Source organism: Tamandua tetradactyla, chromosome 1 (assembly GCF_023851605.1).
Source record: "Tamandua tetradactyla isolate mTamTet1 chromosome 1, mTamTet1.pri, whole genome shotgun sequence".
Lineage (NCBI taxonomy): Eukaryota > Metazoa > Chordata > Mammalia > Pilosa > Myrmecophagidae > Tamandua > Tamandua tetradactyla.
In genome coordinates this window covers 6,558,687-6,571,219 of record NC_135327.1, presented here as the reverse complement: position 1 = coordinate 6,571,219, position 12,533 = coordinate 6,558,687, and the positions used below count along the sequence as shown (strand labels likewise).

Sequence of the window (12,533 nt, the reverse complement as noted above, 5' to 3'; positions counted from 1 at the left end):
TTTAGTTTTCTAATTTATAAGTTTTCACGTAAGTCAAAAGAATGAGTTTAGCCTTTCTGAAACGTTTTGCACCTTTTAAAATGTCTCTAGGTATTGTGCCTGCTTTTGAGAATTTGAAGGGCTTTCAACCAGTGAATGCAGGTTCTCTTCTGCTTGGTTGAAAATACTGAAGCAAAACCAAAGCCTTCCAGAGAAAACTGGTCACTTGCAGGGAAAGGGACAGTCACTCAACTGTGTGGGTTTCGTCGAATCCAACCTTCTCCCTTGTCCTTGATTCTTTTATCCACATTTCTGTTTGGCTTCAGGAAGATGAAGCGGCGGTTGAGAGTGAGGGAGATGTAGGGAAAGGGTTGGGAATGTGAATGGCATGTAACTTTCTCCTTTTGGCCCCAACTTCCACCACCAATGAGCTGCCTAAAATAATGGCGCCTGCTTATTTCGCATAGTCTAGGTTCCTGGCTCTAGACCTCTCTTAAGTTATTTTCTCTTTAACATTGATCTCCATCTAATATATTATGTATTTCCTTCATGTATCTTGTTTATCTTTCCCCTAGACTCAAACAAGCCTTATGGGGGCAGGGATTTTTGTCTGCTCTGTTCACTACCGTATCCTCAGTGCTTTGGAATAGTGCCTGAATTTTAGTAATAACTTGGTATAAATATCTGTGCAATGAATGAATGTAGGACAGATGAATAAATGAGTGAACCTCACATTACCCATCAGAATTAATTCCAAATAAGTTAAGTAATTACAAGACAAAAATTAAACCACAACAAAGTCAATGAAGTTAAACAACTGTCACCCCTCTGGAAGAGGTAAGAGGTTCTGAGCCAACATTTATTTTGCACATTCTCTGTGACAGCCCCTATGCTTGGTGCTTCACATATCAACATCTGTAATAACACAATGAGTTGGATACTAATATACCTACCATATCACATATGGGGAAATTGAGGCTCTGAGACGTTGTGTGATTTGTCAATCACATAACTCATACTAAGCTAAAATGGGTTTGGCTTGGGATTCAAGCCCAGGTCTCTAGGATGCCAAGACTCTTCTTCTATTCTCAGCCCTATACTGCTCCAACAGTCCACAGTGTAGTGACAAATCAGAGAGAATTTCCCTCTGATGGCAGAACAAGCCGAATATCCTGTTTTCAGAATAAACCAATCTTAATGGAGAAAAAAACTGGGAGCAACTATTTCAAATCTGAACTTGGCAGGTACCATTTATCCAGCACTTCTCCATCTACAAACTTATGCCCTGAAACTAGTGGAAGATGATTCTCAATGATATTTCTTTTCTAAGCAAGAGAAATCCCAAATATTCATATGTTTTATGATGGATGGGAAAATGTTAATATGCGTCACTGGTTTGTTGGGAAAATGATCAAGGGAATGAGTATTCCTGGTAGTATGTTGAAAGGCTTCTCCTTTGACCCTTTTGATTATATTCAGCAGAGCTGGTTCTTTTCCTGCCTCTGTGTGAGAGTTTAGGTATAGAACTTGACTCCCAGTCACTCTTAGGTTATAAGACACCACCCAACTAGAGCATATAAAAAAGTCTAGGCCTATGTAATAGTCAGAAGGCTATGCTTGAATTAAAATTAAAATTATAAGCAAGTGATCATTTTCCTCTCTTCTTCTTCTCCTGCTGTTTCCGCCACTCTTACCCCAGCTGGCTAACTGCCATTTTGGAGGTGGAGGAGGGAGAAGAGATAAAGGGATTAGAACAGCTTTTTTGGCAGGTGGTGTTGTATTCTGGTTTTGTGCTTTCTGGGATTAGCATTGTTTAAAATTCGCTCTCTAGTTGGTGCCTTCAGGGGTTCTTTGAATCTCCTTCCACCCTGGTTGATGGACGTGTCCCACCTGCGGTTTTCTTGATATGGCTGAATGCATCTCCTTTCCGGCTGGTCTGTTGTGACTACTTCCCCTGTCCTTAGGCATTTGGTCACTCACCATTTGCTTCTTTCTGCTGAAGTTCCAAGGCCCTTCCAGGGAGCCCACCTGGACGGCATCTAAAACAAGCTGCATTGCCTCTTTCTTGCATGCTTTGCCCTATCAGACTCCATAGTGCAAACTGCAGCCTCTTGTTTGTGACTACATGTCACATCAGCCAACCTCTCACCTTTTTACATTCTCAGGTGTGATTTAGGTACTTGTCAACTGAGTCCCCACAAACTCTTGGGGATATATAAAGCTCTATGAGAGGTATCGTATCCTCAAAGCTTTTCCAGTGACTTGGAATTAAGGGAGCGCACCAGCCACCCACACTGCAGCTCTCTTTAAAGTAGTTCTGCCCCCTGTCTCCTCCAAAGCATGTCAAGTTCTTGACCATTTTCTACCTACAAAACGAGTAAGGTTTTAAATCCCTTAATCACTTTTTAGCACACTCACTCTCTCAACTTCTACAAGTTGATCTGTTATACAGCTCAGGCTATCCATTATCTTAAGATCTGGGGCAAAACATTTATTTTAATATCCTTTTACATATTTAAAAATAAAGAGTCAAGGTATATTACAGCAAGCATGACCTGATTTCAGTTTTATAAAGCTATCGATAATCATATATGCACATACAACAGACAGAATAAGATATACCAACATACTGGGATTACTGTCATTTTTCATTTCCTTCCTTGTACTTTTTTTTTCATTTTAAGAATTTTGTAAGCTGAATATGAACTCTATGTTGATCAAGGCAAGGCAATCCTTTTGAAAAATAATCTTCTTCTGCAAAGGGAAGGCCTGAGGGATGAGGGGAAGGTACCTTTTGGTAAAGCCAGCGCTCAGTGTAGGGGTGTGTGTGTGTATTGTCGGGCGGGCAGAGGGCAAGGAAGAATAACTAGAAGGCGAGTGAAGCGGAAATCCATAAGTGCTTCCTCTTGCTTCACATCTCTCTTCCCCTATTTCTCTCTCTCCATCTCTAGCAGCAACGGGGAAAGAAAATAACTCTCCCTGACAGCGTCTGTGCAGACTCATGTGGTCGGCATCATGAAGCCCTGGACCCCACTGTGCATGACCTTCCTTTGTCTGGTGCTACTCTCTGTGCTGGGAGGAATGAGGAAAAATCATGGCAGTAGGTGGTGAGCCTGGGTTGGGGAAGAAAGAAGGGGGTGCTGTGCTCAGTCCTGGACAAGTGAAGGGGTCCCGTGGCTGGCACATCTGACTCAGGACCCAACCTCTCTGGATCACCTATTGGAGAATTTAGTACATGGAGATCTAAGTAATTCCCAAGCTGAGGTCCTCCATGGCATCTTCTTCCAGCCTTGAAAATAGCAATGAGTATGTGCTAACTTTTGCACACATTCCATAAGCCATGACGGTATATTTGCCGGTGCCAGCCATGTTGCAGGGGGGAAGGGTTTCAGTAGAAAGCTATCTTACCTTGCCCATATTTTCGAAAGTTTTGGGTCTTGGCTGGTTATACTTTGATGAATACCAAATGGGTATTTTTAAATACATACCTTCAGACTTAGTGGCAGGATCTTTCTGCCAAAAAAGATTCTGACGAATCTTTCAGAATTTTAAAAAGATAAGAAAAAAGAGGCACGAGCTAGGGTCTTAATGGGACAAAGTTTAGGGCCATTTGATAACAAAATGAAATCAATGAAGGTGCCAAGACAATTGGGTAAGAGAGGGGAGGATTTAGAAAGAGGCTGAATTAGTAAAGACAGGGTCAGCAAGGAGAGGAAGAGAAAGGAGGAAAATCTGCTCTTTATTGTCTCTGGCCTAGTTTCCAACACATGAAACGGATGTGGTCATGGGGCTAGAGGATATCTCAGGCCCTAAAAGTCTCCCATTAAATCAGGGGAGATTTTATTGGGGTGGGGGGGGTGTACATGAATGCTGGGAGTATAGAGAGGGCCCAGCGGCCTGCCACATTAATAGGACCTGTTGGCGCAGAGAAGGCAAAGAGGTCAGTGAAGATGCAAAGGAGTCAAGGAAGATGCGGTGGGACCAGTGAAAATGCAACGGCTGAGTGTATACTTCAGATGGTTTATATGGTGTGTGAATATATATTATATGAAATGAATAAATTGCATTTTAAAAAATGCGATGGCTGGAATTTGAGGAGGCTTGGGAAGGTATGATTTTCTTATAAGACAGAGCGATCCCTTGAGTGGGAGTCAGGGCTCAGATTCTAAGAGCAGCCGGTGAGCTCACAAAAGGCTGCTCTCCCTGGCCTTGACTGTGCGGCCCTGTCAACGTCTGCCACCTTCTGTCCATTTCAGAAGGTGAAGATTTACTCGAGCAGTGCTGGGGAGATCCGAAAGTTGAAGATTGTAACCGAAAGTGTTCTAGGAACTTTAAGTGTGAAAACAGAAATTACAACTGCTGCTGGACCTATTGTGGAAACATCTGCTGGAAAAATAAAGTGAGTTGGGAGATATGCTTGGGTGGGTGTCCTCACTGAGTCTCATCCGCTTCCTAGAGGCTGTTATTCCTAAACAGAGGACCGCAGTACCCCAAATCCTAGGCACAAAAATAGTAGAAGATGAAGTCTCCCTGTCCTGAAACTGGAAAGCAATTCATTGGCCAATAAACCCAGACGTGATCTTGGGACTCATTGTTTCTTTCATTATATAATCAATATCTATATAATCAAATGCTTTCCTCATTATATATTATCCAATAGTTTTCTTTCATCCTAACTTTTGTCCAGATTTCCAACCACTACTTACGTGGTCAGAACCTTTCCATGGAGCTATATGGCTCAGCCAGGCCGAAAGAAGCCGAGTTTCTATCTTTCTTTGCTCGATAGACCAACACTCCCCTACTCAACAGTAGACAAGTCCTGTTGCTACATAAACTATTCCTGTCCTTTGGTCTGGTGGGCATAGAGAGCTATTAGCTTGAGAATGAATGCATGATTCTCAGAGTTCCCAAGCCTCTAAGCACCCAATCTTTTTCTCTTCCAGAAAAACTTTCAAAGTCTGTAAACACCCTAAATTCCCATTGGCCCACTACCCATGTGGGTTGGGAGACATTTCAGAGGTCTGAGAGCAGTGTTGTGCAGCCAATTTCAGGAATACTGGCCTGTTCACGCTGAGAGCTTAGCAGGTGCAAATTTATTGACAAATAAACTCATTCACCAGCAATGGGTCTTGGCTTCTGTCACTCATTCAGGTACCCTTGATTGCCCATATTACAACTCCCAGCTTGTTCCCTCCTACCATGAACACAAGCTTCCAACTCTTAATAGGCTTTTCTCATGGGCTTCACAGAATAGAGGTTTAGTCATCACATGCCATTTTAGTGCGGGTAATGGGCAAGCAGCCCGTTCACTCAAGGACTCAGAAAGCAAGTCTCTGGCAACTTTGTTTTTCACAGGACAAAGGGTGAACAATTCCAAAAGTACTTTATGTGTATACAGGACTGAACAAATAAGGAGATATCTGGTAGATAATCACAGTCAGATTTCTCACTGTCAGAAGAAGAAGTTACAAATAAGCAGAGGGAGAAGGTTACAATGAACCCTGGGGTAATGGATTCGAGTCAGAGACATACTGCAAAATCATGTAGTTTAATATACATGCAGACAGATACCTAACAGTCATACACGTGTGTGTACATGAGTTGTTGTACACACATCTATGTCCCAGCTCTATCTGCTGAAAAGTCCTAGAAGCCCTGACACCCCAGCAGCAATGAGCATACCCAGAGCCCAATTTCTGTATTTTAAATAAAAAGGCCATGGCCCTTTAGAGAAACGGCTGACTCTGGGATTGGGCATGGAAAATGTAAGATTCTTCAGGGGCAGAATCTAAGGAAGGGCTCAAAAAAAGGGGGTGGGGGAGAGTCATATCCAAAGGAAACAGGAGCCAACCAGAAAGAGCTCATAGTGGCCAAAGTGAGAACAATTTGAGCATGCAGTCATTATCGCTAGTAAAATAAAATGCTGCAGAGCAGAACAATAGCAGACAACTTTAATACAAAATTACCATTAGAGAAAACAAAAATGTGAATCAAAACAATTCTGCTGAACAGATATTGTATGGTTGTTATAGAAAATACTTATAAAAAATAGATTGTCGGCTCATTGATCAGTCAATTAAGCCTGGAGTTATAAGTGTTATTTCTAAATTCTGAGATGCTACGTGTGTATAAGCTGGCGTTTCCCTGGAACTTTGGGTATATGTGTGACACTTAAGATCAGAGTGGGAGATCTATAGCTCTGAATGTCAGCATTGCAACATAGAAGAACTGTTAAAGAAACCAAAACAGAGATCAGGCTTCAGTCAGAAATAAGAATGAAAATGATCTAGTTGGAACTAAGGTAAGTCAGAATACAGGGCAAAGGAAGATATTGTTTGTATTTTACAGCTTCACCTACTGTATGAAAGCGAAGGAAGAAATGTTTATTTTTCCCAGAACCTAAATTTTCTGTAGAACACAATGTAACTCAGCCTGCCTGGATAGATCATTTAAACAACCCAAACACATGGAGCCCAGAATGGGAATGAGGGCCTGTAATCCTGTATAGCTTAATGTAAGGCCCAGATACATTCCAGAGTATGTTGGGCAGATCAGTTAAAAGTACTGGCAAAGTCCCTTAAAGGACTGAAGAAAAAACATGAAACTATTAAACTTTCCCAGCTGGGAAACCCCTGATACTGTCTCAAATATTAGGGACTCCTAAGTCAATAGGCTTTTGATCTTGAGGCTTGCTCTTATGAAACTTCTTTCTATAATGGAGAAGCTAAGCCTACCCATAATTATGCCTTAGAGTTATTTCCAGAAACCCTCTTTTGTTGTTCAGGTGTGGCTTCTCTCTCTCTAAGCCCAACTCTGCAAGGAAGATCATCACCCTCCCTCCTACATGGGACATGACATCCAGGGGTGAAAGTCTCCCTGACAACGTGGGACATGACTCCCAGGGTTGAGCCTGGCCCTGGCATCATGGAATAGACAACACCTTTCTGCCCAAAAAGGGGAAAAGAAATGTAACAAAGTGTCAGTGGCTAAGAGAGTTCCGACTGCAAAAACTATTTCAAAAACTTTATTTCCAAACATGCAAGCTTCAGCTAGATATTACTAGTTGTCACCGTTTTCCAAACCCCAACCAATATCATTCCTCTTAACCCCAAAGGACACTCAGGGCTCTATCTGAAATTCTACAAAAGTTTCATGCACTAAGTTTACTTTCCAGAAACTTATAACTTCCAGATGGTTCCTAGGCCAGATAAGTCCTGAAACCCAGAGGGCCCAGCCTCTCCAGAACATCAGCTAGTTCCATCCCACTATCCTATATTATCAACAGCCCTTTTCAATATGAAAAGGCTAGAATGGGCATAGCCCAAATATCTCTAAAGAATGGGAGAAGAGTCAAAGGAGAAAGAGTTATAACAGAGAAGATAGGATTTAACAAATGAGTATGACTGCTGAATCATTATACTGATATTTCTTTTAGTCTCCAGTGCCTTGGAGCAGTTAGAAGGAAAAACCTGAAATTGTGGAACTGTAACCCGTACCAAACTCTGAAATCTGTTCTCTAACTACTTGTTAAAATGTACTTTGAAGTTTATTGCTTTTTTGTAATAAATTAATATTACAATAATATTTAACCCCAATGCAATATTTAATATTACAGTTAATATTTCACAATAAAAACCATAAAAAAATTCTACTGAAAAAACTTTCCCACCAGAAAAACCTCAAAGGAGAAAAAAGAAAAAACTGTAGTACACAACCACAACTTTAATTAAATATCTGTAAACAAATATTTTACATAGGAAAAATTACCATGAATCAGAAATTTTAAAAGTCAGCATATAAAATAGACAAAAGCCAGAGATATAAATTTAGAATTGACAGGCAATTTAAAAAAAAGAAGAAGCAAGAATCATCTTAAAAATAAATATTAAGTTACAAGATGCCCAAGACAGAATAAGTTTAATTAAAATATGAGGCATTGAGAAAAGGAATGAAAACATCCAAGAGGCAAAAAAATACAAAGGTAAACACAATAGGAGAGAACAAGATCCATAAAGAAAATGGGCAAAGAAAAAAATTTCAATATATATCTTTGGAGCGCCTCAAATAGAAAACACAAGTAACTAATATTTAAAATTATAATTCAATGATGTGCTCCATATTTTCAAACTTCAACTTCTGTGCAAGTTCAAAGGGACAGATGTTTATCTGATGCAAAATTTATATTTTGGGCATTGCACTATCTAGTTTAAGTTGCACGGTAGGTTGACTTGAATATCATAATTACATGGACTCTTGAATGGGGAGGGGGGTATAATTCAAGAAAACTGCTATAATAAAACAAAACCCAAATCAATATATGAAAAGGACAACCACCAAAAGTTTGGTGTCCCCTAATTTAGATTAATGCTTGCTTTTTTTTTTTAACCATGACTCACTAATAATCTTCAGGAGGGGCATTCTTCCCAAGATAAGACATTGGGCACAAAATTTACTAGTGGATATAATATCATGGAATGTACTTTTAATGGTAGAGTTTAGGCTACAACTATCTTTGAATAGAAGACCTTCATGAAATGCATATACTGACCACTGGATTCTATTAAGGCTTTTGAGCATGTCTTGGTGATATCGGTGAAAGATGCACTCAAACACTAGACCCAGCACTTGCATTATTCACATAACATACTCTGACTCCTGAGCTAGGCTCCCTGGGTTTGCAGTGACGCAGGCTGCTGCCAGAGGTGGAGCTGGGACACATGTTGCTGGTGAGAGCATCTGCGTGGGCCCACCTTGGGAGATGAAGCAGCCCAAGGACAGAAGGCAGGCAGGGCTGACAGTGTTACGGTGCCTGAGGTGGGGACGATCCTTCACTAACTTAGAGAAGGATGCTGTCGGAGGAATGGGAGGAGAATGAAGGAATGCAAAAGCAGGGACAGCCAGGAAGCTATTTGTTCTGTGTCCAAGAGACCGGCTCTTCTGTGACTCCTCATGTCTGATGTCTGGGACTGGATAGTTTGGAGATTCCAGGTCTGGACAGAATTTGAATGTGCTGCTTCCTCTGCCTCAGTGAGATGCAGGACCTTCCAGGGTTCCCCACTCCCCAGAAGCAAACTAAGAAGAGGACACAGATGTTCCCAAAGAGGGCAGAGTCTGCACTGAGGCCCAGTGCATACCCCCTTCCAGGCCCTGTGCTCTGGGGGCAGCTTCTGAGTTCCCTGGGCCAGGGTGAGCGTTCCAGAGAGTTCTTGGGAACACAGGTCAGGGAAAATGTTATCAACAGGGAGCAAAGAAACTGCTCCAATTAAGTGCAGGGTCCGTGGTGCTCAGGCCAGGGGCAGGGGTTAGATCTGCCTACACCCAGAGTGAGCCCGCAGGGTGGAAAGCATGGGCTGGGAGGTGGGAGAGCATTGCCACTGTGACCCCTGGCAGCCACTTTGTCTCTCTCCATATTCTCCACCAGGGCATTTTGGGTGTTGCCTGGGAGGATGGTTTGGAGGGTGAGCCTTTGGAAAACAGAGCACCAAATAATAGCTCTTAGCGACCCTGGTGCTACTCCCACTTACCTTCAATGATGTAGGTGTTACTAGCTGATCATGGTCTCATCCCTAAGAGCCACTTGTCCAAAGGAAGCTCTTGGCAGAGGCAGAGGAGAACCACAGAACCCAGAGCTCAGTGATGCTGCTGAGGGTGTCAGAGGCCCTGGTGTGAAGGAGGCAGGTTTCCTCATCTGAGGCCTCCTTCGTGCATGGCCCCCCAGGAATCTGTATGAGAGGCCAGCACACTGCCCCCTGCCGACAGGGCCTGGCCGGCCTACCTGGGCCCAGGAGCACTGCAGGGGAGTTGTGATTGTGAGGGAGGGAGGGAGGGAGTGTGTGTCCCCGGAATGAACCCCCGCTGACTCCGCATGGGACTGTGAGCCAGACTCCAGCCCCCTGTGCCAGGCAAACCTGAGCAGCGTCAGCATGGTCACCTGTTCTCCCACCCGCAGCTGTCGTCTGGGTTCAAAGGAAAGAATATGAGACCATAGGGAAGAGGATTTGGGAAAGAGGCAACCGCTCAGCTACCAGACAGCACCCAGTTCACCCCCCATAGCAGGCGCAGACACACTGGTGGGCGATGGGGACAGTGGGCTAGGGCAGGCACTCATTTGCATGGCTCTGGTCTGGCCACAATGGAGGTGACGTGTGCAAACAGGAGTCCAGGGAAACATCCTCCTCCAGCCACATCATGTCCTTGCACTCTCTTTTGGCCTTGGCACAGGACTGGTCTTCCCTGGGTTCGTTGTCCCCATTGTAAAGGGACAGTCATCCAAGACTCACCAGGAGACAGGGAGAAGGGGTGAGGTGGGCCGAGGCAGGGACAGGAAGCAGCCCCTAGGGACTCCCAGGTTCTGCCTGTGCTGATTTCCTGCCTGAGCTGGCCCTCCTGACTGCAGGGCTGGGAACGTTCTTCTCAGCGTTTGGAATGCCACCCATGAGCGGTTCCCCCCTGGGAGTGCGCTCCAGTGAGCAGAACAACAAGGGGCTGAGCCTCCCCGGGTCTGGCAGGGAGCGCGGGCCCAGGAGGGGGGCGGGGAAGCAGACTGGGAGGGGGAGATCCGGACCTGATACAGGAAGGACCAGGTGTGGGTGCTGGAACGGGGTTGTCAGGGAGCAAAAGGAGTGGGAGCAAAAGAGGCAGGTCCCTGGGCGTTTGCACTGGTTTATTTCACAGAGACAGAGTCGTGCAGGAGCAAGGAGGGCGGCATTGCTGGGTCAGGATTCGTAGTCCTCGAGCTTCAGTCGGGGGGGCATGGTCTCTGCCAGAGAGCAGGAGGGAGCAAGAGGACACAGCCCAGCCCCTCCCCCACCTACATTCTCACAGGAGGCTCATGCAAACATTCCCGCAGTAGGTAGAACAACATGTGTCAGTATCTGGACATTTTTGGAAAAATGAGCAATGCTGGCTGCAAAGATTTATGCTGGGATACTTCTGGCAGGGCTTGTTATCTGAAAGAGGCAGGAGGCATGATGAATGGAACCAGGCCCCTCGAGCACCCTTCCTCTAGCCTGACAGCCTCCTGCTGTCCCCAATCCCACATCCCTCTCAAGACGTCCCTGGACTCTTCAGGAAGCTCCCTTCATGCCGCTCACCAAACCCTGGTGACAGCTAATCCCTTAGATCCTATGAGCTCACCGCCCCACCCCCTGCCCCTAAGGAGAACTCCCCTGCACAGGTCTCCTGGACCCTCTGCACACAGCTGCCAGGGTCCTCTCTCCCCTACTCGTCAGGGCCTCCTGAGGCCACCCCAGAGGATCTACACTGACCCTGGGAAGTCCAAGAACACAGAGAGGCCTTCCAGACCCTCTTCTACCCTCCAGAGTTTGCAGATGCCCCCCATCTCCGCTCATCCCAGGCTCAGTCCCCTTTATTCCTGCCGAGAAAATGTCACTTCCATTACTTCTCCTCCCACCGCCCTGCTCCTGGTTCCTCTGATGACAACTTTAACTTGGCCCTGTACAGCCCAGTCTTTCCTTGCCCGTGTCCCTTCTTTCTGCTCCCATTTTCTCTAAACGTTAATTCTTCACCAATACACAGGCGTCGAGGAATAACAACTTTTCCCCATCTGACCCTCAGCCCGGGGGCGCCTCTCTCCAGGGCGCGCCGGGCTGCGGGAGGAGAAGGAAAGAGGGGGCTACCCCGTCCTCCCCCCACCACCCAGGGCCGGGGAGGGGCTGGGGGGCCATGGTCGGGGCACCCCGAGTTCCCCCCGCGCTGGGGCCAGAGCTCCGCGGGCCGGTCCCGGTTCCCAGGTCCCCCGCAGACGGGCGCACCCCGCGCCCGGGCCTCGGCCCCACCCACCGTGCGCTCTCCGGCGGCCCCGGGGCCCCCCCTGGATCTGCGGCGGCAGCAGCAGCAGCAGCAGCAGCAGCGCACAGAGCAGCAGCGCGGGCAGCGCAGCCCGGGCCGCCATGGGCCCGCCCCAGCCGCGGCTTCCCGGCTCGGCCGAGTCCCGGCCTCTCCCGGAGCCGCGGGGCGGGGAGAGCACAGGAGGCCGGGCCCAGGGCAGGAGACGGGACGCCTGCCCTCCACCGCGCCCGCGCGCCCGCCCGCGAGTCCTGGGCGCGGCTCCTGCGGCCCCTGTCCCCTGCCCTTTGCCCGCGGGACCTGTGCCCACCAGGCTCGGGCCCTCCCCTCCCACAGCAAAGCTCTCCTTTCGCTAGGGGACTGTCATTTCCTGGGAGATCGCCTTTACCTCTGTTTTCTAATTATAAGAGAACTCCCCGAAAAAGAAAAGAAACAACCCCCACAATCTTTCTAGTTTCATAGCTTATTTGGTATCAGCAATCCCGTTTTCTTCCATTCCGAATGTCGGACACATATTTTCTTACCTGCCTTTCCCTCCCGCATTTATTCATATCCATAGTCACCGCGTCATTATTTCTCAAAAATAGGATTTTCCGTAACTACATAACACCCAATTAAATCTCTCTTGACAAGTATTTTGGATGTGACAATTATTGATATTTCAAACAACGTCATGGGAAAAAGTTGATCTTCATGCTTAAGTCCTTGATCATTTCCTAGGCTAAGCAGAGGTGTCATTAGTGAGT

General features: G+C 46.1%; 2 protein-coding genes across 2 annotated transcripts; one reads left to right on the top strand and one right to left on the bottom strand.

The window, feature by feature from the left end:
• Window positions 1–309: 309 nt before the first annotated feature.
• LOC143680012 (protein WFDC11-like) lies at window positions 310–5,191 on the top strand. Its single transcript, XM_077156576.1, has 4 exons — window positions 310–327; window positions 2,977–3,079; window positions 4,236–4,378; window positions 4,923–5,191. The coding sequence occupies exons 1-4, from the start codon at window positions 310–312 to the stop codon at window positions 4,941–4,943; spliced, it is 285 nt and encodes a 94-aa protein (XP_077012691.1). The 3' UTR covers window positions 4,944–5,191.
• Window positions 5,192–10,629: 5,438 nt separating this feature from the next.
• WFDC10A (WAP four-disulfide core domain 10A) lies at window positions 10,630–11,898 on the bottom strand. The gene is made up of 2 exons (XM_077159436.1): window positions 11,782–11,898; window positions 10,630–10,928 (listed from the first exon to the last, which is right to left on the bottom strand). The coding sequence occupies exons 1-2, from the start codon at window positions 11,891–11,893 to the stop codon at window positions 10,798–10,800; spliced, it is 243 nt and encodes an 80-aa protein (XP_077015551.1). The 5' UTR covers window positions 11,894–11,898; the 3' UTR covers window positions 10,630–10,797.
• Window positions 11,899–12,533: the final 635 nt, after the last annotated feature.